Source organism: Aptenodytes forsteri, unplaced genomic scaffold, assembly GCF_000699145.1.
Source record: "Aptenodytes forsteri isolate BGI_AS27 unplaced genomic scaffold, ASM69914v1 Scaffold324, whole genome shotgun sequence".
Lineage (NCBI taxonomy): Eukaryota > Metazoa > Chordata > Aves > Sphenisciformes > Spheniscidae > Aptenodytes > Aptenodytes forsteri.
This window is the reverse complement of record NW_008795485.1, coordinates 753,586-778,783: the sequence shown is the minus strand read 5'-3', so window position 1 is coordinate 778,783 and position 25,198 is coordinate 753,586. Positions and strand designations below refer to the sequence as shown.

Below are 25,198 nucleotides of genomic sequence, written 5' to 3'. Positions count from 1 at the left end.
CCCGAGCCCCCGCCCGCCCCGGGCCCGCCGCTGCGGCGATGCCCCGGGCCGGGGCCACAGCTCCCTTCGGCGAGGAGCCAGAGAAGGGGGAACGCGCCTTCCTCTCTCGTCCCTTCCCGTCCCATCCCTCCCCCCTTCCCTCTGCTCATTTTAGGGCAGGCATAGTCAGCCCCCCAGGGCTCCCTCTAGTTCTTTGCATGGGGATTGATTAACCCACCACTCCGACCGCAGAGCGCGAGCAGGCTGAATAACAACTGCTGCAGAAAGCAAAGGAAGCACTTAATTGCAACTAAAATTTTCAGAGAGGCAGGAGACAAGTTCCTGCACCGGACCTGAAGCCAGGGATAAGGCAAGTATCTTATTCTCATGCCACCCACTGCCAGCATTTACACAAACAGAACAGGAGAGTCACTTCTGGAGCATCATACTGGAGTCAAGACCTTTTCCCCTCACACCATACAATAAAGATCTTCTGCACCACAGCACTCAGAGGGCTGAGTGGGGCATAGGCAAGGCCTGACCAAAAGGGGGAAGAAGTGCCAGTTATTGCATCACATACACACACCCTCATTTCCTGCAATACACTGCACTTTTCCTAGGAATTCTATTTATCTTGCAGGATCTAAACACACCCTACTGCTCCCACTGCACAGGGAACAGTTAAACTATAGATTTGAAATATACTTTACTAAGAAATAGGGAAGGATCAGCTAAAGTACTTCAAAAAGTGAAGCTTGGGAGTGTCCAAGGGTGAACACACACACACAGACTCTCACCACATACAGAGAGCTCTGTTTCTGTCCCAAGACCAAAGATGTTCAGGCTTGCCTATGAACCCTATGGGAATTCAGCAGTTTCAGTGGTGGTAGGGGAGAGACATCAGTTAGGTATGTGAAAATTAAGAGATTCTACTTTCTTGAAGGTGTTTTTTTTTTTTTTAAATGCTATTTGTCATTCTTTTGCACCCAAACTGAAGGTCCACCCATCCCACTGACTGCAGTTCATGTCTCCAAGTGGAATGATACAAAAATCTTGACCTGTAAAATCACCACTTCCATTCTGTTCACGTCTCAGTGGATGGGGGGAGGGAGGGGTGGGGTGTGTGTGTGTGTGCACGCGCACACGTGCTTGGGGTACTAGTTTGAAGTTTCTGTTCTGGTTTACAAAGCTTTCTGAAATTTGTCCTCATTGCCTGAGGAAACATTGAGACTATGATGCCCACATCACCTTTGGGAAGTAACAAACATGCACTTCTCCACTTTCATATTTTGCTTAATAAAGGCACCAGATCTTTTTCCTGATTCTCCCAAATCCTGAACAGATGGACAGAAGCAAAGTTGCAGTTCCGAATTCAGCAGGAAGTCACTGTTGTAGGGCTTTGGTCATTCCAGGGCAGGTGAAAGGAAACAGGATCTTGGCAGTGGGGCTGAAGTTTCAGCAACTCTGCAAGTAACACTGAAACGTCTTCCTGGGGAGTTGAATCACAAAGGGAAAACTCAGCTCAGTGCTAACTCCCTCCAAATAGCTTCCCAAACACTTGTGATGTGTTGCACTCTTCGCTTCATTATGAAATACCATCATGCTCTGGTACCTGCTGCAGAAGGAAACAACTAGTGTGAAACTGCATCCTGTGTAGAACTGTCTTCCACTCTGTGAACAAAAGTGATGGACAGTGCCCTGCAGGAGAGCCCCATGCTAGGCAGAGAGATTTGAAACACCTGCTTGGAAAACTGTTTCCAACATGAACTTTGCAACATGCCTTTTTGTTTACTTCCAGACAAAAAGCATTAACTTAGCCATAAAGCTGGGCACATGCATTTCCATGTGACAAACAGTATGGGAAAAACACATTCAGATCTCACCCCACATAATTCCAGATTCAGCCCTCATTAGGTCCAACCTATATTGGATGCCTGGCTTCTACTCAACTTTGCTCCATGAGATGCTTTGCATCTGTGGCTTGCAGGTTGTCAAGGAGGGAAGCAAATCACAGTGCTGTAAAATGGGTCAGGAGACCTGCAAGCTTGGCAAATCTGGGACAGACTAATACTGCAGAGTCACATGTTTAGAAATCAAAGCTCAGGCAAGAAAGGTATTAAGAGATAAGCATTCATGTACTTTTTTTTTTTATAATAATATGAGGGTTAGGAAATTATCAAAGGAGATAGACCCCTTAGAAAAAGAAAGTGTCTGTTTAAGCTTCTGGCTGGCGGGTGCAGCCACTTCTGCCACAATTCAGCTGGGATCTGCTCTCTGAAATCCTTGCAGCAGGAGCCTTGGTGAAGGGACTGTGGGTCACTCACCATCTTCAGTGAACCCCAAGCAGGTGACCCCACTGTCACTGCTATTTACAGTCTCAATTAACACATTCACTTGAATGGTTCATCTGTGTCAGCTAATGCTGCATGGGCAAGCCCTTTCCTTTTTCTCTATACTCTGCACATAACTACTCCAGGGAAAAAAAGATACTAAAATTTAAATAAGGTAATAAAAGAGCATATGTAGATATCAAGAGAGATAGGCTACGCACAGCCACCCTGTCCACCTCCACAGTGCTAAGAATACTTAGAAGTCACACGCAAGTTGAATTCCAGATAAATTATCTACCTACTCCAACCCGAGCATCCATCCCACAAAACAGGAAAATGGGAAAACAGAAAAAAGCAGTCTCAGAACTGTGGCTTGAGAGATCCAAACCCACTTCTGGCTCTGCTACACACCTCTGTTTTGAAACTGGGTAAGCCCTATAATCCACGTCTTTTCACTCACCTGTGGAACTACATGTTGTAAGGAGACATTCATTACACGGTTGTAATAAGCATCAATAATAGATTGGTTTGGATTGTATAAGTGTCAATATAAGTGACATGATGATCATGTTTTGCATGAAAAGAGCTTTCCCAAGCCACTGTTATTTTGGTAAAAATTCTTTTATTTTTCCATACAAAGAGAAAAAAATGCAAAAATAGTAATAAAAGCATGAACATCAGTTTTCCTTTTAGTTTGTTTTCATGTTTCGTGAAAACAAGCACGATAGTTGAAAACAGCAAAAGATTTCTGAGAGCGGGGTCTTTTTGGCCAACATCAGCGATCACAAAATCATGAAAACACCACAACAATATTGTCTCCTTTATGTCTCACCTACCATGGCCTCTCCTCTCTTGTCTAACCAGAATCTCTGAATTCAGCAGCAGCTATTTGAAACATATGGAGGTGCCCTTCATTTCTCCTGAGAAAGGCAGCAGTCTCCAAAGTACAAATGCTCAACTAGAGCACCAGGACCATCAACCAGTTAAGAGTGCCTACAACTTCTGCAACCCACCTCTCAGCCATAGTCCTTCCTCCCTCACCCACATACCTATCTCATATAAAGATGCTGCAGCTGTGGCTCTTATGGCCCCCTGTTGACTGCCACCTCTGTGCCCATATCAAAACTGCATCTTTTGCCTCTTCCTAAACAACACGCTTTTCTCTACACCTGCTCCTACTTCCTTCTCCTCTCATTTCCTTCATTTTATATCTCTCCTCCATCAGCTATTTCATAACATTTTTGTTGACTGCCTTCACTTCTTTCAGTGTTGTGTTCTGTTCTCAGCTCCCTTTCATATCTGAGTCATCAGATCACCTTTCCCCCCCAACATTTTTTCATTATTTCTTCCCATACCAATCACCTTTCTTCTTTGTACTTGTTTGTATTTGACCTATTTACAGAGCCATATGTATATTTTCCACTGACTGCTCTTCATGCAGGATGTTAGATCAGATGTTCATAATTTTTCCTTCTAGCCATTAGATCTGTAAGTCAAAGTATTTGCTTATTGCAATAGAATTTTGATTGTTTGAGACAGGGATCTCTTTTTTTTAATTGCAAAATATTAGGTACATCATTTGCTAAGCATAACAGTAAGATAAGTTTACATGGTATCTGTTGTCCCGCCTCATCCCCTGTCCCTCCCCCCAGGCAAAATTCTCAAACTTCAAAAAGGATTAAAACAAGATAATTTAGATCCTGGCCTACTGCCAGTAACATTTTGAGTACTTCTGGTCCAGAGCAAGAATACTATGAATACAGACTCCCTTGTGGCTTCTGGTTGCTCTAGGCGACAGTCAGGATGAGGAAGTCAAATGTCTAACACTAAAAACAGCAACAAAGTAAAAACCATGCAGAACTTTCTCAAACTAAAGAAAGACTCAGACTATGAGTAGCAGAAAAAAGGAGTTAGAAAAAAAGACCGGATGTTTTCCTGACCTGTAACTATAAACTGTCAAGGCCACATGAACTAAAAAAAATTTAGGGCTGTAATACACAAGGCCAGAGTTGTTGGGGTTTTTTCTTCTGACCTCCAACCTGGATGAAAGTAGTACTACATGGTACTGTCCAAATGGGACAGTGCTTTACATGCCCTCTGCACAGGCAAGAACATCTGCACAAAGTGACAGACAGTAATGAATGAGGTCTTGGTGTTCTCTTACATTCTGGTCAGATGGCAAGAAACCGGCAATTCATACGCAGCATTTTGCCACCTCCCTTGTCAGGGCCTGGATGAAAGCTGGAAGCACAGAGGCAACTACAGAAATTAAGTCATATGACGGTATTTAATATTTAGCACTATTTTATTCACATATCAGCTATTTTGCATTACCCTATTGTCCTCTTCCCCTTACACATACTTCTACAAGCAATCCCAGCCTGAGCAAGTGCTATCTAATAAAAGCCAAGGAAAATCTCTAAGCAAAAGCTCTGCGGTACTGTAAATAGGCATCTTTTCTGGCTCCACTCATCATTCCCATTACAGCACATAAGAGGAACACATTTCCTTCAAGATGGAACAAGTAAATCAGGTGCTTAAATATCTCCTCCCCACCCTAAAAGGTCTGAGGACTTTCCATGTATGTACTTGCAGTACAGAGAACAAGAACCTTCCAGTGTCAGGGGAATGGAAAGGCAGCTCACTAACCTATGTTCCTCATTTCCACTAGTTGATTAGCTGGAAAGTGATTCGTGCTTTCCCAGGAAGCATGCTAGCTTCACATGGGCCTGGTTTTTTTTTCCCCTCTCTCTAACAGGTTAACTGCTTTTCTCCTTGGCACTCAGCAAGGAGCAGGGACAAAACAATCAGGGTTCCTACTTTTAGCAGGGCACCACGTAAGCAAAGCTGCGAGGTGACACAGCACCATGTCACGATCCCAAAGCAAGGTGCCCCATAGCATACAAGGGACAAACAGTTTTCTGATTCCACCAACAGGTCCGAAAAGCCTCAAGATGAGGATGAATGATTGATAACCCTGGGATTAAAACCATAGGCTACAAAATAGCAAAAGCTGCACCCCTCTCTATTTTTAATGCGCTAAATATGGCACCAGTCTTCAGCATGTCAGGAAATGCCAGTTCTTGAAATACCCTGAAAGGTGCCCCAGCAGAAGAGGAAGCAACAGTGCAACACAATGGAGAGCAGCCGTGGAAGTAAGTAACATCCTGATATTACATCCCATAGATGCTTTTGGCATCATCTCAGGCTGAGAAAGTAAATCTGTTAAACCTTCTCAGAAGTTCTTTGCTAGCCTAGGCTAACCCCAGCAGAAATTAAGCAAAATGAATAGCATCCCTTGGAGGCTCCAAACCAACTGTAACAGGAGTAAGTGACCCAAACTCAGAAATGAAAATAGACCATGGAAGAACATTTGGGCTCCAACAAAGAATAGGGGACTAAACATCAGCACTTGCCACGGTGTAAGTCCAAATAAACCTGTATACATTCCAGTAATATTTACACCACAACTAATTTCCAAGATGTATCTGTTTTAGAAGTTTCAAACTAGACTCAATTTTTCACTCAAGATACATTTTCCTGAAAAGACAATTAGGTTTTCAGTACATTCACACTAAGATGGTGCTTTAACACTGTAGATCATGTTTTCCTTTAATTAAAAAGAAACTATAAAACACAGGCACAGACAAAAATGAATTTTAAAGTGATTTTGGTTTTTTTGTCTTTGAAAGTGTCTGTTTTTCAACACAGAAAAGCTAGTCCCCCAAAATGCCACAACAGCTACAATCGAAATAGAGAACATCACTTTCAATTGGCTCCAATGCCACTGGCCTTTCTGCATTCTCAGTGGTAATTTTTTTCAAGCACTACAGCTGTAAGTGGGTTTGCAGCGACAGGCAGTTGAAGCTTGAGCAAACATGATCATGAGGATGATTTCACCTTTATAAAGCAACATTTATCCAAAAGTACCTTCACACAATTTATTGACAGACTCTAAAAACTCAAAACCTGCATGGACATGCAACCCAGGCCCGGGGCAAAACAGGGCATTGTTCACCAGTGTCACCCAGGCTTCTGGAAATGGAATTGAAAAGTATACAGTATTTAGCAGAAACAAATGTAAGAAGGGAAAACTCAAACTCAACTGGAATTCTAGCTGAGACATAAGAATAAGCCCTACAATCTGTTAACAGCACCACAGGGTTGTTTTGTTTTTTGTTTTTTTTTAACCATGGACTTCTATCCCCAGGTAGAACGGTTACCTCCTGGAACACAGCATGCTGTATCGCCGTGCTAGAGCATCCAGTTCAGCGCAAGCTCAAAAGCAGGAGTTTTATAACTACTAATACCATTTCCCACTCTTTCCAAGCTATGGCTCTTTTCAACCATGCTTAATTTCAGACCCTGCTGAGATAACAGCACAAGATATATTTTGCAGACACGTTTCCTGCGCATTAACCTTGTTCTCATGCCAAAGGAAGTAACACAGGTGGCAGGATCATGCTAGAAAATAAACCATTTGCTATGAAGACATAATCAGTGGTCCCTGCCATGAGATACAATCATTCGATGGTGAGACAGTCTTGTACTTCCCAGGTCTCACCGAACCATGCTGAAGCCATGCATGGTATACGTCGTCTCCCATTTCTACCTCACAAGCCCATCTCGATCCATCCAGTTCCATTCCCACAGGAAAGCAGAACATACAACCTGGTAAAAGCAAGCAGTACAGGCAACAGAGAAGCCTCACAGAAAAGGGCGGATGCATCTATCAGCTCGAATTACTTTCTCACTCGGCACTCCCCCGAGATCCTTTCCGAAAAAAAAAAAAAAAAAAAAAAAAAATAAGGCTGCCAAAAGGCATTTCTACTCACACAACAATCCCCGGGAGTGGGGAAGCCTGCCCCTAAAGCACCCTCTAGCGTCACTAGAGCAGCAAAGCAGGCTTCTGCCAGCATCCCGGCTCCCTCCTTGCCTTCACGAACAAACTGCCACTGACAGTAATGCAGACTCCCCTATTTCTCTCCCACCCACCCCCGACCTTCACCTAGAGCATCAGCGTTTCACGATTTTCTCAAATCTTACAAGAAAAGCAATATATGGAGACTGGCCATGATGTTACTTCCTCCCAGAACCTGAATCCCATCATCAACCCCAGCACTAGTAGCAACTCCCAGCATCTGGGAAAAGGGTCAGGAGAAAGTAAAAAGGGCAAGAGACAAAGTAAGAAGTTGCCAAGCGAAACCACTTACGCACAGTGAGGCCGGCAGCATTTCCATCCTACCTTTGCTGTCGCCATATCAGACGTCTCCATGTTTGCTGCTTGGCCTATCAGTAAACAAGAGCATTGAAGGAGAAGGGAGGAGAGAGAAAGGGAAAGTCAAAAGAGGATGAAAAACAAAAGACAAACAACTTGACAGGATGAGAACAAGAGAGTCACTTAAGAGCTAGTCCCAAGTTTTCCCTCCTGCCCTCAGAGATGCGCAGAAAAAGCATCTCAAGCAGATGGTCCCAGTTTAGATACTTGACTGGAATCTGACACAAGACCTGAGTCATTGCCTTCCCCTCCCCAACTCCTCCTCCCTGCCACCACCCAAAGGTCTAGTAGGATGCTGCGGAACAGAGAAGACCCTCTTCTCAGCTTCCTTTTGAAGTCTGAGCTTCTGCAGGGAACAGCAAGCAACCCATCTTCTGGACGTGCTGCTGTTTCTCCCTCCTGCTCTATGGGAAGGGAGAGTGACACAACCAACCCCCCCAAATGGGTACTTTAGGAATCAGAAGAAAGGAAAAGCAAGTGGGTTCTGGGCAGTGCACAGGTAAAGGAGGAGGGATCAGACATGAGGAGGATGGAAGTAGGGAAGAAAGAGGCAGCTTCTGAAAGGAAAGAGCGAAAGGGGTCAGCCAGACAGGTAGAGAAGCAATGGTGCAAAATAAGCATACCAGAGACAGACCATTCAAAGAGAGATTTACACGTGCAGAGAAAAATGCAAGGAGGCGGCTAATCATCTGCACCCTACTGAGAACACTCACCTCAGTAACACTCAGAAATGATTGGGCCTAAACTAGGAACTCTTTGGTGCACACTCTCAGCTCAGACTGAAAATATCAAATCATCATCTAAGCTAAAATTTGTCCCAGCATCAAGAGGCATCCGTAGCTGCCGCGGCCCTGCCTGCCTGAGGCCGGCCCTGATTGGCGGAGCAGAGTGACTTCATGCCGCCCCATTCATCACCGAGCTTCTCCCTCCCCGGTCCTGCAGGCTCCTCCTGGCCTACTTTACTACGGTAGATCACTCTGGAGCCTATTAGCTAGGAACCGTTGCACGCAACTCCTCAGAGCGCTCTGGCACTAGCAAACCAGACAGACGTGAGCAATCCTGGCTGGGAAGGAGGTAGAAAAAACACTGCAGAGCCCAGTCAAATTAAGAGCCTCTGAGGGCTAGAGACATCACTGCTTGAAAGTGCTTATTCATACAACAGTGCAGCACGCTGTGCTCAGGCACGCAGCAGGCACCACAGTATAGTACACAAAGACCAGCGGCACTGGCAAATAATTTACAACACGCTAAACAGTCTACACACATTGAAGGGCAGCTATGTAGTCCCTGCAAAACCATACTGCTACTATTCCCTTGTGCACAGGCATATACACACCCCATCCATAGAGCAGACCCACTGCATTTTATTATATTAAAAGTATTTTGCAGTCCTGTCATTAGTATGCAGTGGAATATACATAACAGACAGCACTATCATGCAGATGTGCAATGTAAACAGTAAAGAGGGTCCAGCAGTCCACAGACAGACAATACTTAGCACTCAAACCACCTCTAAAAAGGGCCATCAGTATACAATATACACAGAGAACACTCCCACCAAGTCCTGTCTTGGCATACAAGAAATGTGTATTTCTGGCATGTTTCTCTGTTGTGATGCATTCATGCAGTCACCTGCTTATACAAATCAAGGCTGCCACACTTCACCTTTTTACCCAACATATTCAAATACACCACCCTCACGCTTATCAGGGACAAAGCCCATCTTATGAAGACACATAGATCATGAGCCATGGGATGCCATAAGATATATTTTTTTAATCTCCATCCCAAGCATTGCTGTGGAGCTGCAATGCAGCTTCAACATACCCAATCCAATGCCACGTAGGAAAAATATCACCACACCACCTGAGTTAGCTACAATCACTAGGATAAGGACTGTCATCCTTGTTGCGCACTAGATGGATTTCCACATGCCTCCTATGCTGTAACACTGATGACAGTAGTCCGAAAAGTAACCATAAGACATCCAGCGCAGACACAGAGATACACAAACAGCAAATGCACACACTGTGGACAATCTACTCCCCAAACCCTCTTGCTGTCATTTCCACGTTGCAGTCTCTTTACAGCGGAGGCTATCTGTAGTTCCAGCAGGGTGCAACAGCTCATGAACTTAAGAGCAAACAGGAAACATCTCCTGAGGAAGTCCACTTTTCAGAAGGGAACAACCCACTATGACACACTTGAGGTCTGGGTAAGAATTCAAAGCTCTATAAATAGCTACAACAATAGTCATGTTAGGTCGGGGTTTGAGCTTGTAATTGCCTCCAATAAGATATCTTACAAATTAGAAAACATTGCTTGTTATAAGCACTACCTGCAAGTGTCACTGCCCCTCCAAACAGTCACACACTGTCACAACTCTCAGCCACTAGAGCATCCTCTGTATAGATACATCATTGTGGCTTTACTACTGCCCATCATTACAGTTCTAGCTTCACACTAACCCAAGCAGACTCACCTCAAAGATTCATGGCAACTGAGAAATTTACTTATTCAAGTACCCACACAGTGGAAACAAGGGGCTTAGAAGGCTCAGACAGATTAGTTCACTAGAAAAGGTGCGTGACCTGCAGGCACAGAATGCAACATGCTACCTGTGAGGCACCACTTCAGCTGCAGTTTGATTCTCCCACACGGCAAGAAAGTCAAGTCTGCAGGAGTTGGGGAGCAGTAAAAAAACCCTGTGCCTCTGTGAAACATGCATGCAAAACAAAACCTGTTAGTAACAGAACCAGTGGGAAGGAAAACTAGAAGCAAAATCAGGAAACATTATGGGGAGAGAGAAAGAACTGCTACGAAGAATACCAGAATGTAAGGAAGAGATAGTTTAACTGTTATGCACCTTAGTGTACAGATCCCCAGGAAAAATGCCAGGTGGATAAACTCCTGAATCCTTCCTGAAGTCAGTGTTCTGCAGCTCTACAGCCTCTGCTGTCAGAGAAAATCATATGCAATCACAGCATCCGCAAGCTAGGGCACATCTCCGTTTCCTGGGGCGGGGGGGGAATGTATCAGAAGGGACTCCCTCTTTGCTGCAGCAGCTGGGAAGAGACATGAGACTTCTTTTCCAGAAAGAAAATATGCATTTCACACTCCTGGCATCATGGGAGCTGTAGTCACACTGTATACAGAACAAAGTGCTTGTAAGCCATTTCTTTCTAAGCTATGTGAATGCAGCATTTGTCATGGCATTCAAGTTAGAACTTAGGGTCTTGGAAGGGAGAGCAAGGTAGAACAGCGTCACAGCAGAAGAGCAGTAGCTTCAGCTATCCCGGAAGAAGAGAATGAAGAGAAGCTCCCCTCCATCAAAAGGTGAAGAAAAATAATTCCCTACAGAGACTTTGGAGGAGGAAGAATACTATTGTGTAAGGAGAAAGAGGGTCAGTATCGGGAGGGTGGAGAAACTGGGATGATTCAGATTGCTACTGCTTCTTCCTTGAGCAACATTATGACAAAAGAGGGCTGCTGCTTTCAGACAGAGTCTTTTGGCTCTTTTTCCCCTCATTGTCTTGCATGTTTGAACTCTTAACCTTCCATTTGCTTGAGATGGTGCAATAACCTCTCCCACCCCAGAAAGGACTCATTCACTCTGTAAAGGGGCAGGCTAACAACAGAACTTCATGACTCATGACATGCTTCACAGAGAAATTCCTCCTTGATTTGAATTCGTCAAGAAATGAAAAGCCATCTTCTGATTTTTACCTTCCTTTGCAAATAACTTGCAGCCACTGGTGAAAAGGCAGTAAGATTTCATTACCTTGGGCACAAATATTATGGCCTGATCATCTCCTTTTTCATTTAGGTCAAGATACTCTGAAATAACTCATGGCATGAAATAACTCACATCACACCACAGCCCAATACCTTAACAGAACAAGATTTTCACTCACGATAACGCTGAACATCCGGTCTCTCAAAATCAGAGTACTTTAGTGCCTAACAGCCAAGACACTTTGGATCCTTTGTAACTTAAAAGTCTTTCAAGTACATCGAGCTAAATCTTTATATGGCGTCCAACAACCTTCAGTCTTTGGGTTGGCACTGCCTAAGGGATAATCCATAGAGACACACAGGTAGCACACTAGAGAAACAAAGCCTTTTGTACTCATCTGGATCCGTGGGGTGTCTAATGCAATATCCTATCCTGGGCAAAAACTAACCTCATATGTTTCAGAAAAATGGGTGAAAACCTTGTACAAGAACATAGACCACAATATTTTGGTTTTAAGAATAAAAACCCTAGAGAAATGACTGCAAATTCATGAGAGGAAGAGAAAGGTCCCAGATCCTTCATGTCTGAAACCTGAGACAGAAGAAAGTAGCTAAAGCAGGGTCGTAACCACAAGCTTCCAGTTTGCAGTCAGGGGCATTTCAAATCAGCAGTGAAAGCCTCCTACAGCCCAAGTCACTCACTACCTCTTGCATGTTCAAGGGGTCTTCCAGTAGCAGTAGCACTAGCAACAGGGTAGAACAAAGGATGGCAGGCTGAAAATAGGAATACAATACAGAGGATGCCTGTTTTCCCAGTGTCACATACCACAAAGCTACACTTCATTGGGAAACCCAGAATAAAGATCCCTAGTTTGAGGGGACTGATGCACAGCAGGTGCTGCACAAAGCAACAGCCTGCTCAACCTCACATAAAGTCTGAGTACTTACATGTCTAAGCTCGAAGCAAAGATTCTTTTCCAGAGTAGAGAATTAACAAAATCTTACAATGCTGGAAACTTTGTTAGACCCATATCCCTCAAACAGGCCCATATTACATATGGCCTCCCATTTAAACAAGAGGAAGGGGTTAGGGAGAGAGAGCACATAACAGAGCACACTACAACCGAAGATTTGGGACAGGGTACTTAAGAGGGAAGGGAAAACAAGCAGCAGAGAAGGCTTAAGAAAAGTATTAGGTCAAATTTGCAGGAGAACAGGGAAAAAAAGCAGAGGGGCTCAAGGACGGACCTTGGCTAGCACCATTACAATGCCTGACCTTGTTACGATGCATGGTGCAGTGGGGAAACGCACGCTGCCATCTTATCACCAAAATGCACAACAAATACTCTGCAAAGGCCAAAAAAGAAATGGATGGGAAGAAAAACAAGAAAAGAGGAGAAGGAAAAGAAGAAATGCAGAGGTCAGTGAGCACTCACACGGTTACAGTCATCTGCAGAAATGGGGAAGTCTGTCCAAGTGCCAATGTGCTCCCCAGCAATCTGAGGAAGCGTCACTTCAGCAGCAAGGGAGCAAAACACTGTTGAGTTGAAAGAGGATAGAATCCCAGCTTGTTTACACAAGCACAGTGGTTTGGGGGAAAAAGCGGCACAGAGCGGTCACCTCAGAATCCACCGTGGAAAAATGTAACGCCACCATTGAGACAGTTCTAGGATGGCTTTTATTGATATTATTGTAGTCACTGCAGTTTGGCCCCAGAGGGAAGGAGCAGTGACTAGGCTGATGAGAAAGCAGAGCTATGGAGAGATCTCCAAAGAGCTTGATCTGCACAAGAGGCACTGGTCTCCTTTCTCTGCTCTCAGATTTCTTCCATCACAGGCAATTCAATTTTAAAGGCACAGCTGCCTTTATGTCTCCGCCAGATATGCTGCTGCTGCTACACAATAAGATGCAAAAACCCGAGAGAGTTAAGAATTCTCTATTGAAACAAAAAGAATTTGACATTAATAATTACCAGAATGAAATTCTCAAGGCCAGAATTAACCAACTACCATTTCTCTTCAGCTAGACTGACCATTACCAGGTAGAAGCTAACACAGCTTTTCCCAAGTCTCCTGAAACAGGGGGAGAAAAAAAACTGGTTTGAGCATTATCATCACTACCAGTTTTCTTCCAGGTGGAAAGCATGGGTATTTAGCTCAGAAGGAAGCCAGAGTACGGCTTGCAGAGGTAGAGTCCATAAAAGGATGTTCCAAGCCCAGCTGACCCATTACAAGGAACTTTTTCTGCTCTTTTCCTTTTCCGCCAGGACTCTCAGATCCACTAGTAAATGGAGCAGCCTGCGCAGCTCAGTCAGAGCTATCAGATCACCACAGGGCACCCTGTACGCTTTCTGCTTGATGATTTAGGTGCCCCCCACTTCTCCCACCAGCAAACAAGCACTTCTTCCCAGGGACACACAGATGAGCTCCTCTTACTGTGTCCAATGCTCTGCTAAATGGAGCTAGAATCTCAGGGTGGAGAGGAAGTATGTAAAAAGAGGCAGGTAAATACAGAGTTACAGGGATCTCTTTGTAAGGTATGTAACATTTAACTACCTACTACATTAAGTAGCTATTCTTTGTGCACTGCATTTTCAAACAGCATCTTATTTCCCATGCAAGTAAGAATTAAGTACGTACTTACCGTCACCACATAATTCCCCTCCTCCCCAACCCCACGTTGTTTCTGCTTCTTTATTTTGTATTACAACTCATTTTGAATGCTTGATATTCCCCCATGTAGACAGCCAACTATAAAGTGTCAAGATGCACATATTTTCCAAGGTAACCATTGCAAATACTTGCATACGCCGGAGAGATATAGCACTAAAAGCATGGAAGAGGCCATGATAAAGTATTTATGTGCTGACTGTAAAGTTAGGAAAAAGCTGATTTGTTCAGGGACTCACATTGAGAGCAATCTATACAACAGATATCCTCCTACTCTTACAAGATAGGTGCTGTTTCACCAAGCAAATCCAAAATAACCTGAATTCCCAGTTCAGATGAGTGCCCTTAGATTTTGGGGAAAATTTTCCATCCCTACAGAAAAGTAAGAAGAAACATCCTGCGCTGAGCAGCTAGGTTTCAGAAACAGCTGATGACTGCACTGTAAAACAGGGCCCCATAAAGGTCTCTGTAAGGGCACCAGCACAGGCATTCAAGCTGAAAAAAGCTATTCCCAGATCCCCTTCCACCACTCACATAACCTGCCAGAGTCTCAGGGGAAGCTGAGGCGGCAGCAGCATGGGTCAACAGCACTTTCTCCTCGAGCTGCAGTCTGAAGCTTAGGCAGAATTATCAGTCTCTCCCTGTGCATTCAGCTTCCCTAAGCAATTGGCTAGAAAGGCAAGGCTGTGAACAGCGATGCCAGCTCTGATTTAGACATATACTATGGTCCCAGATTCTCGAAAAATTGAGGTGGGAGAACTAAAAAAATGCTGTAAAAAATAAGCCTTCAGTTTCTGCCCTTCAACGTATGCTAGTCCTGTCTGTCAATTTATTGGTTCAACAAGTGGGTTTTAACTTGCTTATCCCTGCAACACTTCTCCCCAGAAGTCACTTGAGCATTTTATTTTCTTTTCTATGCCCACTGCATGTCGAACAAGTCACTACAAATTAGGAGTTTTTGCTCCATCTCGTCTGCAGGATTGATAGGTAAAGCTTGAAAGCTTTGAGCTCTTATTAAGAATCGAGGCAGATTAAAGCTGTAGCAACTCAAGTGGCTACTATCTTGAGACACCCTTCTCCCTCCACTGCTTGGAATTACAAACCCCTGTACTAAGGATGGCAAAAGAGATGCTATGTACTCCTTACAGACACCACCATCAGCAGCTCAATTTGCTAAGTTGAATAGTCAACAGTAGCACAAGCTGAGACACTGTACAGTCCCCTCTTCAGCTGGGATGTCTGTTTGGCATCTCATTTTAGTCCTTTATTGTTGATTACTAAGTGGATACACAGGCCTTATCTCCACCTCCCAGGCAGTATTCTGAAGAGGGAAATGCCCCTTTCAAACTGGCTTTTTGGCTCCAAAGGCCACGGAGAAGCTAAAAGGACAAGTTCTGTTATCTGCAGTCTCCCGTACTATTTGTCTTCTCTATCAACTGACTGTTTGCTTAGATTTACAGTTTGAGTTCTGTGCAGCTAAGATCACCTTTTGCTTCCACTTAAATAGCACACCAGGTCCCAGACTATGACCAGGGATCCTAGGCATTGCTGTATGCAAATAATATTAACAAAACATTTCAGTAACACATGACAAACTAGATTTGCAGCTATTCTATCTGGGGAGGGGGGGGAAGAGTTAGAGACCTGGTTAAAGACTGAAAAAGTAACACAGAACTCCAGAATGATATTTTGAGATGTACTTTTTTGGTGTTTGCCCAATACCCCCTTCCCTTCACAAGGAAAAGAGATTAGAAAAAGGGGACCTGAAGAGCTGTATGCCATCCCATCACATTTTTATTTTAACACCACCTTTGTTTTACTGCATTGCATTAATCAGTCACACCACATAAGATGGAAGCAAGGAACAACGCACTTTCAGAGCTTTTCTTTGCCACGGGAGCACCAGGCACATTCACGACATGACTCATAGGTACATCTTGGTTTCTGATGACACCTCAGTTAAAATGTTCCCAGCATGAGGAAAGGTGGGCTTCTCTGACAGGGAGACAAAGAGATATTGCCTACGTGGTGCTCTTCTTGAGGAAACCCTGCACTGATTTCTAGCATCAGTTTGTTTCTACGAGTGTTATCAAGAGGAGGAGAGATCACTGGTACAGTTAAAATTCCCAGACCCTTCAAGTTTGGGCACATGCAATAAAATCGGAAGAACAGTTACAGCCCCTAGATGTGTCCCAGGCCACACCCCAGCTTAGAAAGGCATCCCCATCAAAAGGGATGCATTCTACACCTTGGGGAAACTCTGGCCTACAGATTTAAAGTAAAAGGCTGCAATACAGGTTCTATAGCAGTCAATCCCTGCATCACTGCATAAACCTGGCCACACGCTAACAGAATTAAGCATCAGGCTCCCCAGGAAAACCCCTCACTTCTCTGCATCTTTGAAACCCCCTAGCTCTGGCTGCGAAAGGCTGAAATCAGTTAAGTTCTCCGAGACACTCTGATGGCTAATTTTAGAGCAGGATTGAAGTTTTAGTGCTGCAACAGAAGCCCACAATGGCCTTGTCTGTCTTTATTGATCTTGCCCTTTATTTGGTCAACAACTGGACCATTTTCAGACAATCTCAAGAGGCCTTAAAACAGGCTTAGTGCCAACACTTTCCCTCTCAGAATACCCTCCTTCTCCACATTTGGTACGAAACGGAAGGAAGTCCAAGCAGAACAAATCTAAATTAGTCTTCTGAACAACCAGCCTCACTCTTAACAGCCAGTTGGCATCTCACAGCAATGACTACTTGAAAAAAGTCCTGGGTAGAACATGCGAGCAGGAAAACAAAGCCGGAAGTACAATACGTTCTGCACCACAGCCACTGCTTGACTGCAGCACTTGTTGGTAGAGGTGAGTTAGCAAAACCTGGGTACTTCTAAGCAGGTTAGTTACACCAGGAAACCCTGTCCAAGGAACAGGGGGAAATATCTTTGATTAGTTCACACCAAGCTATAGGTACCAGCATGCTCTTCAGCATCCAGTTGGTAGCCTCACTCCCTCGGACCTGCTGTTAGCAACACAGGGAAGGCTCTGAGGCACAGTGAATGCCTTGTTGCAAGGTGAAACCATGCAAACTGCTCAGCAGCTGACAGCATGCTGCACAAAAAAGCCTGCTGACAAGGGCCAAGAAAGCTTACATACAGAACTGGAGAAGACCTATGAAAGGGGATGGCTAATTATAATGCATTCCAGCCTCCTACCCCCTTCTCCGCATGCTTCAAGATAGCTGCTGTAATATTCTGAGAATCACAGTGCTCCCAGAGAATACAGAGCTGACAGGGTGACCATTACTTAAGGTCTGCAAGTGAAGTGCAGTTACACAACTGAAACTTCTGCTCTTGGGAACAGGAAGGAAGGGTAAGGAGTCTGCCCAGTGTCTCAGATAAGGAAAAAGAGGGACATTAAAACGCCTCTTCACCTCCTCCTCATGTTCCTGAGCATCACGAGCTAGTGACGCAGCCATGTGAGGTCTGTCAGACCTCCTCTGCATTCAGAGATATGCAAGGCATATTGGGTTTATCTAATCTTAACTAAACCTAGTCCAGTACAGACAGAACTGATCAGGAAATGGAGAAGCGAGATCCAAATCCTGGTTCATCCTGCTGTTACATCTAGTGTTAAGACTGTGCCTTTTCTCGCAAAGTTACACTACTGAGCTGTATGGCAGTTCTCACACTACAAGCTCTGTCTCAGAGCTAACTGTTTTTAGAAGGGAAATAGGCAGGTATCATTTCGCCATGACAGCTTGGAACAGAGGGCCAAATTTTAAGAATTATTTCTTTTTAGTGATGGTGGGGATTCACACAATCTATTTTACTTATTGCCTACACAAAAACTCTCCATGTCATCAATGAAACTGTCTCATGAGTGGCAATCAGCTAATGCCCAGAGGCGTGATATTTGACTACATTACTATAGATAGCACAAAATTACCCTGCTCTCAAGTTAGCTGTGAACTCTTCAAAGCTCCAGGCTCCCACGCACTGAGCAACAACAACCGAGTACAGGAAAAGGCACAAGGAAGCCAATTAATCCTGCAAGGTCTCATCCTTGTCTCTGGCCCCAGTAAGACAAACAGAAGAGAGGTATCTGTCCTTCCATACCCCTCACAATCATGGAGGGGGGAACAATAGGAACTATCCCCCTTGCTTCAAATCAAAATGCTCTGAATTCAGTCTCCTTAAGATTAAAGGAGAACAAGAATGGAAGAGATTGCAAGTGGAGCACAATTTTGATGAATCAAATCCAATACTGACTTCTACGAAAAGAACAGCCTTACCTCCACTGACAGCAGAACATAGGCATACTCTGCAATTAACAACAGCCCATCTTCAAAAGAAAAACCAATGTTGGCATACGAGGAACAGGTGATATTTCCATTCACAATAACTCTGCTGACCATAGCCAATCTGGCAATCCAAGTGGAAGAGAGCTGATCTTAAGCTGCTCTCTTGTCTTATACAGCAGAGAATCAATGCTGGGGCTCAGGAAGCAGCAGCAACCAGAAGGTGAGAGGGGGAAAAAGGATACTAGCTCTGAATCTAAATATTAACCATCTTTCTTATGTGACAAAGGAGACTTGCGCCATCCTGGTTAAACTTTCTATTTAATATTAAGTCCAACTGACTTGGAGTTTGGAGCTAGATCCAAATCCAAACTCACTCTAAAGTTACTGCAAGAGCATCAGGGTTCTGGTCTGGGGCCCTGTAAGAGCTTCATTAGCCTCCAAGTCTTCTCCACCAGGTCTTTAGCACCACCTTTGAAAACCTCCCTAAAGATGATGCATCAGGCATCCATCCTGATGGATAAAAGCTACTCAGGGATTTGACTAGTATTAGGACCCTTCCTACCAAGGACTCCAAATTCAGGCATCCCTTACAGCTAGCACTGTTGGAAAGAGCAGTGAGCTAGTGTCTCCAAATTTTAAACTCATACTAGAAAGCAGCAGCTGGCTTTTACTTAATCATCACCTTTAAAATAGCATCCATTCTCTTTTACTCCAGTAAGCTTTTCTCCATAACAATGCAGGAGGCCTGCACCATACTGTGTGGGTTGGCATAGCTCAGGTGACAGAGAGCAATTACACTCTGTTCCTTGCAGAATCATCACATCCAAACACACAAACAAGGGTCCCTGGGCTCTGTTAGCCCCCACCCTCCCCTTTCAAGAACAGACCAAGCATGCATGGCCATGTTTTGCCCACAGTTCTCACCTATCTTCAGCTGTCCCAAGCAATGGAAAACACCTTCCACTCTCCCTGAAGCTGCAGAGGTAGCAATCTTTGCTGTGCCTCCACTTGCAGGCAAACAGGGGCACAGTATGTTAGCGCCAACTTCTTTGTATCAAGGAGAAAGGGACACAGGCTAGGAAGATGCAGCATAAGCAAGCCCTGGGTACATAAATAAAATATGGAATTTGTCCTGACCTCTTACACACACCCCAAGGATGTAATTTTGGCACATTTTCAAAGTTTGACCTCTTTTCTGATCTTTACACAACTTCCTGGGAATCCAAGCAGCAGGCAGAATTTCTTAAACTTGTCTATGTCTTAAGCTGTTACCTTGCTCCTTGCAAGCTCTCTTTTGTGAATTTTTATCTATTATTTGAGAAACCCTTATTAGCTTACACAAAGGAGAAACAAGCCCTGCAGCCCTGGAACTAGCAGAATCAGGTACTGCACAGATTAAGGGGCTAATTAAACTGCAGCCAAGATGTAGGACATATCAATCAAATTCTGAGATATCTTAAAACTGCTCTTCCCCATTTCCCCCATTTTGATATGATCTCTAACGTAAATAATTTTGATTTACATTTAATTTTTAATGTAAATCATTTTTATATGTTCTCTTGTAAACTGCCACTCACTTCTTTCCCCTCCATTTCCCCATAGCCTTATTGCTTTTCATCCTTGTACTTTCCATGCTCTCCTCTCTTGAACAATTTGTCTCCTCCTTAGACTGAGTACGAGTCTAAGGACTGATTTTCCCCTCTGGTTCAGTAGCTTAACTTTTACTCTTAATTAAAATATACTCTGCATCCTAAACCTGATGGGTGCGTCAGTGTCATAACAAAAAACAAGTACTTGGATCAAGCAGAAGCAGGCTCATGAACTTGGACTTAATCTACATGAAAGCTCAAGGTAATTCATACATAACCTTGTCTCATTACAGTGATTATGGAGTCTGTTGTGTGCACACATCTCACCCAAGTCTCTGGCTGTCTCCGTTCCAACCTTACCTACCTACCCTTTGAATTACTTTAAGTCAAGCTGCTATTGCGAGCACAATTACTTGGACACACAGTAACTCGACTCTGCCTATCTTTGTACTTATACAGTTCGTGGTGTTTCAGCATCTGAGCAACTCAGACTTAATTCACCACCTCTACTTTCCTGTGAGGTAAAAAAGGAGTTCTTATTTCATAAACAGCAACAGGAAACGACTCACCCAGGCAATCAGAGAGCAAGGACCTGAGCCCTAAGTTCATACAAAACCTGAACCCTTTCTAGCCTGTCCCATTAACTTCTCCTTCCTGTGGCTCTAAAAATAGCTGTAAAGCACATAGTTACCCCAAGACAAAATAAAATCTGTATAGGCTCCCTCTCAGCATAAGCCAGGCATGATAGACACATGACAACTTACATGACTTTGCGGAAGGAAAGCTTTTTCCTCAGAGAAGATACACGCAGATGGCAGACCTGCTTCACTGCTGTGCTGCAGGACGCCTTTTCAGGGTATGGGTTCTGGACCATGGCAGTACTTCACAATGCACAAACCAACAGCAGCACTCACACCTCAAGAAAAAGAATTGCTAGAGAGCACCGAAGGCATCTGCCAGCAGCAGGACAAAAATTCTCAGTCTTCTCTGAAAAGACCTGAGGCTTGGAGCATGGTCCTTGGAAATCTGTCACTGAGAAGTTAACTCCACTAGCAGCACCCCCAGTACCATCTTTTACAGTAAGAGCAGGCAGGCAGTTAAGATCTTGGATATGCCTAGTCCAGATTTCAGCCATCCTCAGCTATGTATTCCTCTCCATTTTTTTTATCCCAGAGTCAACTCAGCATCCCTTTACTTTTGGCTGGGGTAGCTTCTTTCAGCGCTTTCCCAGGTGTACTGAGGTTGGTGCAGATCCTCACTTGCTCTCTGCTCTAACCCTTCAAGTGCAGCACAGGCTCCTTCTGCCTGTGATATCAGAGGCAGCATGCCAAGAGAAGGTACACCTTTCAGTACATACCACATGGTTTCTTGCTCTCCCCTCTTCTGCCCTACTCAGCTGAGCTTTTGTCACAACTTACAGGACTGCTGAAACCCTGGGTGGCTGTGGGTTTTTTTGGTATTTGGGGTGGTTGTTTGTTTGGGTTTTTTTTTTAAGAGTTACTGTATAATAGTCAATTGATCAAGTAAACAGAACTGCCTGTAGGTCTTTAACAGAAGCAGAGAGCTCCAAACCTGTGGGTGGAGGACCTTTTGTTAGTGGTCAAAAACACTACAAGAGCAGCAAGAAAGACCCTCCTCATTCAATTTTCAAGGGTCTAGCAGTGTCAAGATGCCTCAAACAACCTTCAACTTTGCTAACAGGAATAGTAAATAGCAAGCTCTCAAAGGTTTTGTTAGCCTTCTAACTAATTCATGTCCAGCTTCACACCTCACATGAAACTCAAAATGTGTTGGAGTTATTTTTTTTTATTAAGTTTTACGAGCACAAGCCACCAGTGTCCAAAGGAAGACTATACCAGTGGAGCCTGATGCAATCACATTGGCAAAGGAGGAAAAAACCAAAGTGGCAATGGCAATTTACTAGCCCTCATATGGATCATTTTAGGATCAGTGTCCTCCATGAAAACAAAAAGTTGCTTGTAATTAAATCTAGGCAGCAGGAATGTTGCAGGTCCCCAGTAAGAGAGGTCAGCAGGCTCAACGTCACCCTGGCTCTGCATAAATAGGTCTGAGATCTGATTGTGCTGCACCTAAAACACGTCCCTTCCAGCCAGGAAGATATTCTGAGCACCAATCTAAAGGCTCCAGTTTAGTCTACATCTGAAACAGGCAGCACTTCCAAATTATTCCCTTCTTGCTATTCCCAGAAATCCCCCATCTGAGTATTAATGAAGCCTAACCCTGTTTAACCTATGAAATCCCAGATCCAATGGTGTAACAGCATGCATTACACAGAGGAAGCCCAGGTATGACTTAAGGACCCATCTGCTTTGCTGTCAGATTCCTTATTTCCTGGTTGTAAACACCACTCCTCACTAGTCAATTATGCCAGGCTCTGCAGCACCAGAGACTGATAATTGGAGTGAAACATATGGAGGAAAAGGTTAGATACAACTACCAAGTGCTAATTCTGAGCCAAACTCTGCTGGGATATTAATTAGCTCTTCAGGGTCAGGATGTTCTCTCAAGTGAGTCAATTCCTCAAGATGCCTACTCAGCTGCTACTCAGTTCTTAATCCATTGGCCTTTGACATCATAGTGGGGAATCTGAGTTCAGTAAGCATTTGTCCTACTACACAGTTAGTAAGAAAGACCTCTGACCTCAGAGACAGCTTATATGGAATAACTGAGTAACAGACCCGAAACAAACACTCTTCTGAGGGACCATGCGTGGATACAAGCACGCAGAGTGGAAGATGCCACATTCAGATGCTTCTCGTAATCCACTACGCAGCAGCACAAAGGAAGCAGTTCCCAAATCTCAGCATATGCCCTCCTGCGGGCTCACTACAACCCACAGTCACAAGAGCAGCTAAGTAAAATGCAACATAACTCCACTGTGCAATGCAGTAACAAAATAATGGGAATTTCAGAAACCAAAGTCCAGATGTAACGCTGGATCCAAGGGTGTTAGTGGGGAAACAGGCCTGCAGGAGCTAGCCCAGGATAGAAAGGTGGTAGTAGCTCAGGGCTCATAGTTCATGCACAGCAGAAGAAAATGAAGCAGATTCAGGCTCAAAAATATGAACTACAAGATACAGCAAAACTCTTAATCATGTGGCTCTGAGCAAAGCAGCAATAATAAATCATGCACAAAAATAAGTATTCATTTGTCAACAGCTTTTGTGCCAATGCTGCAATTTGAAGCAGTCATTAATCAACCCGAAGTACAAGAAACTTAAGTTTCTTCTGGAACTTCATAGCAGTTCTCACCCAGCTGCTAGACATGAGCTCTAGATACCTCAGGACTATCATAACATATCAGAAGTGAAATATAACAGCTAAGCTTCATATTGTCTTTGCTGAGGACAAGAACCACATACGAAATCTCACTTGTGTATTTTTTTTCAAGGATCAGAGCTGCTAATGATCACTACACAGTGAGTTTGATGAAGCTATTTACACCAGCTACAGTTTTGGGAAATGAGTCTCAAAAGAAAATGCAGGCTACTTCAGGAGTTGGATGCATTTGTCCCACAAGTTCTACTTTTAAGTACATGAAAAAATGCATCTTTTTAGACATTGATAAGACCAATGTAAATAACACTTCTTGTTAAACAACTCTGAGTAATACAGAGAAAAATAAATAAGGACCTCAACCAGCCCAGCCCATGTAATTTCACTGAGTGGTTCCAGGCATTCCCCCAATTCAGCCATGAACAGACTTACCTGTCGTCGCACATATGAGGGCTCAAGAATCGGGACGAGTCATCATCGTGGCTGCTTTGCTGGCTGCTCTGCTGACTGCTGCAATATGAGACAGGAAAACAGAAGCAATTAGACAGATTTGTATAAGTTCCTATGAAACACTCTGGCTTAAAGCCAGAACGAGAAAAACGCAAGGTTCATACTTCACATTTGGGGGTGCAAAGAGAAAACAACAGAACATAGTAAGTTCATATCTGATTTACAACAGGCGTGACTGGTTTGAAGCCTTTTAACCTCACTTAGTGACACTTTCCTAAGAACTTTCCTAAGAAATACAGACATGACCTTGCACATTGCCTATACACAGCGTTTCATCATGCCACCCCCGAACAGTTTCCTACAGCATAACATTCAAATACCGAACTGCTGCAAGTCCACATACTCCCCACTTCTAGGCAGCAGGACAAAACAGCAGTTAAAATGAACTCTTACTAAGGATGAAGTGGCCAACACTAAATTTCTGGTGGAGAGTTGCATGCTGAGCCCACAAGATGTCACTCTCCCTCTTTAAACGAGTGTTTTGGGGGTGATTTTTTCCTGTACATCTATTGTATGGAGTTAGCCTTATTCCCTTCTAGCAGCCTCCACCTGCTCCAAGGACTCATCAGGGTTCCTGCTTCTCATTTCTATAGCTTCAATTCTTTGCAAGAGCTTTCCTTCTGAGCAGTAGATAGATCTGATTCTGCCTTCAGGTAACAGACTGCAGCACAAAGAGTGAATGTTCCTGGGCTAGCTTTAATCTACTTTGCCTGGGTACCACTGGCTGTGGAGTCATGGCAACACAGCTTTAGCACAAACTGCACAGTCCCACCTGGGACACTGGGTACACTTGCCTGAGCACACAGGCTGTGCTAAAAATGCTGTGGCTTCACTATTGGTAGGACCTACGCTGTTCAAATAGAACTAGTTCAGGTATACATAACGCATGCTTGCAATCACAGCTTCTACTGCACTGTACACAGATCTGCACATGACATTGCCCAAAGGCACAGAAATACAAATACAGTATCAAAAAGGACCAAATTGCATCTTTTCATTCTAAAAAGCAATAATACTCAGGCAGTAACGCTTATTTTGGGGGGAAAACAGTACCAAAACACTGCAATAGGACTTTTCCATGAAGTCTACTTGTTTGTTTTGGCTTTTTTACCTGGCCTTGACCTTTTTAACCACTAAAAAGAGGATCCTATCTCTTGGAAGAAAACACTTGTTTCTGCTGTGCAAGAAGCATTCTCTAACTTCCCTTTCCATTTCAGCAATACTGTCTCTCCCTCTTTAAATTAATTTTTCAGGAAAAAAAAACATTAACAGAATTTTTTTCTTCTCTGAATGTACTCTATGCTTGCATAAAGAAATTATAGCTATTCTTACCTACACCTACTTATGCTTTACAATTCAACTACAGAAAGGATACCTCAAACGGTAACAAGTGTATTGACTCGAATACGTTAAGTCCCAAGCAAAAAAAAAAAAAAAAAAAAAAACCACACACCAAAAAGATTACTTTTACCACCACATAATAATAATAGAGAAAATACTTGAAAATTTAGAAGTT

The 25,198-nt window shown here is 43.7% G+C and overlaps 1 protein-coding gene across 3 annotated transcripts in view; it reads right to left on the bottom strand.

The window, feature by feature from the left end:
• The window catches only part of GRAMD1B (GRAM domain containing 1B), a 105,000-nt gene that overhangs the window by 61,958 nt on the left and 17,844 nt on the right, over nt 1-25,198 (bottom strand). For all 3 annotated transcript variants that reach the window (XM_009281288.1, XM_019472603.1, XM_019472602.1), the window contains exon 2: nt 23,605-23,682. In XM_009281288.1, coding sequence (XP_009279563.1) covers nt 23,605-23,682 — 78 coding nt within the window. The remainder of the gene's footprint in view (nt 1-23,604; nt 23,683-25,198) is intronic.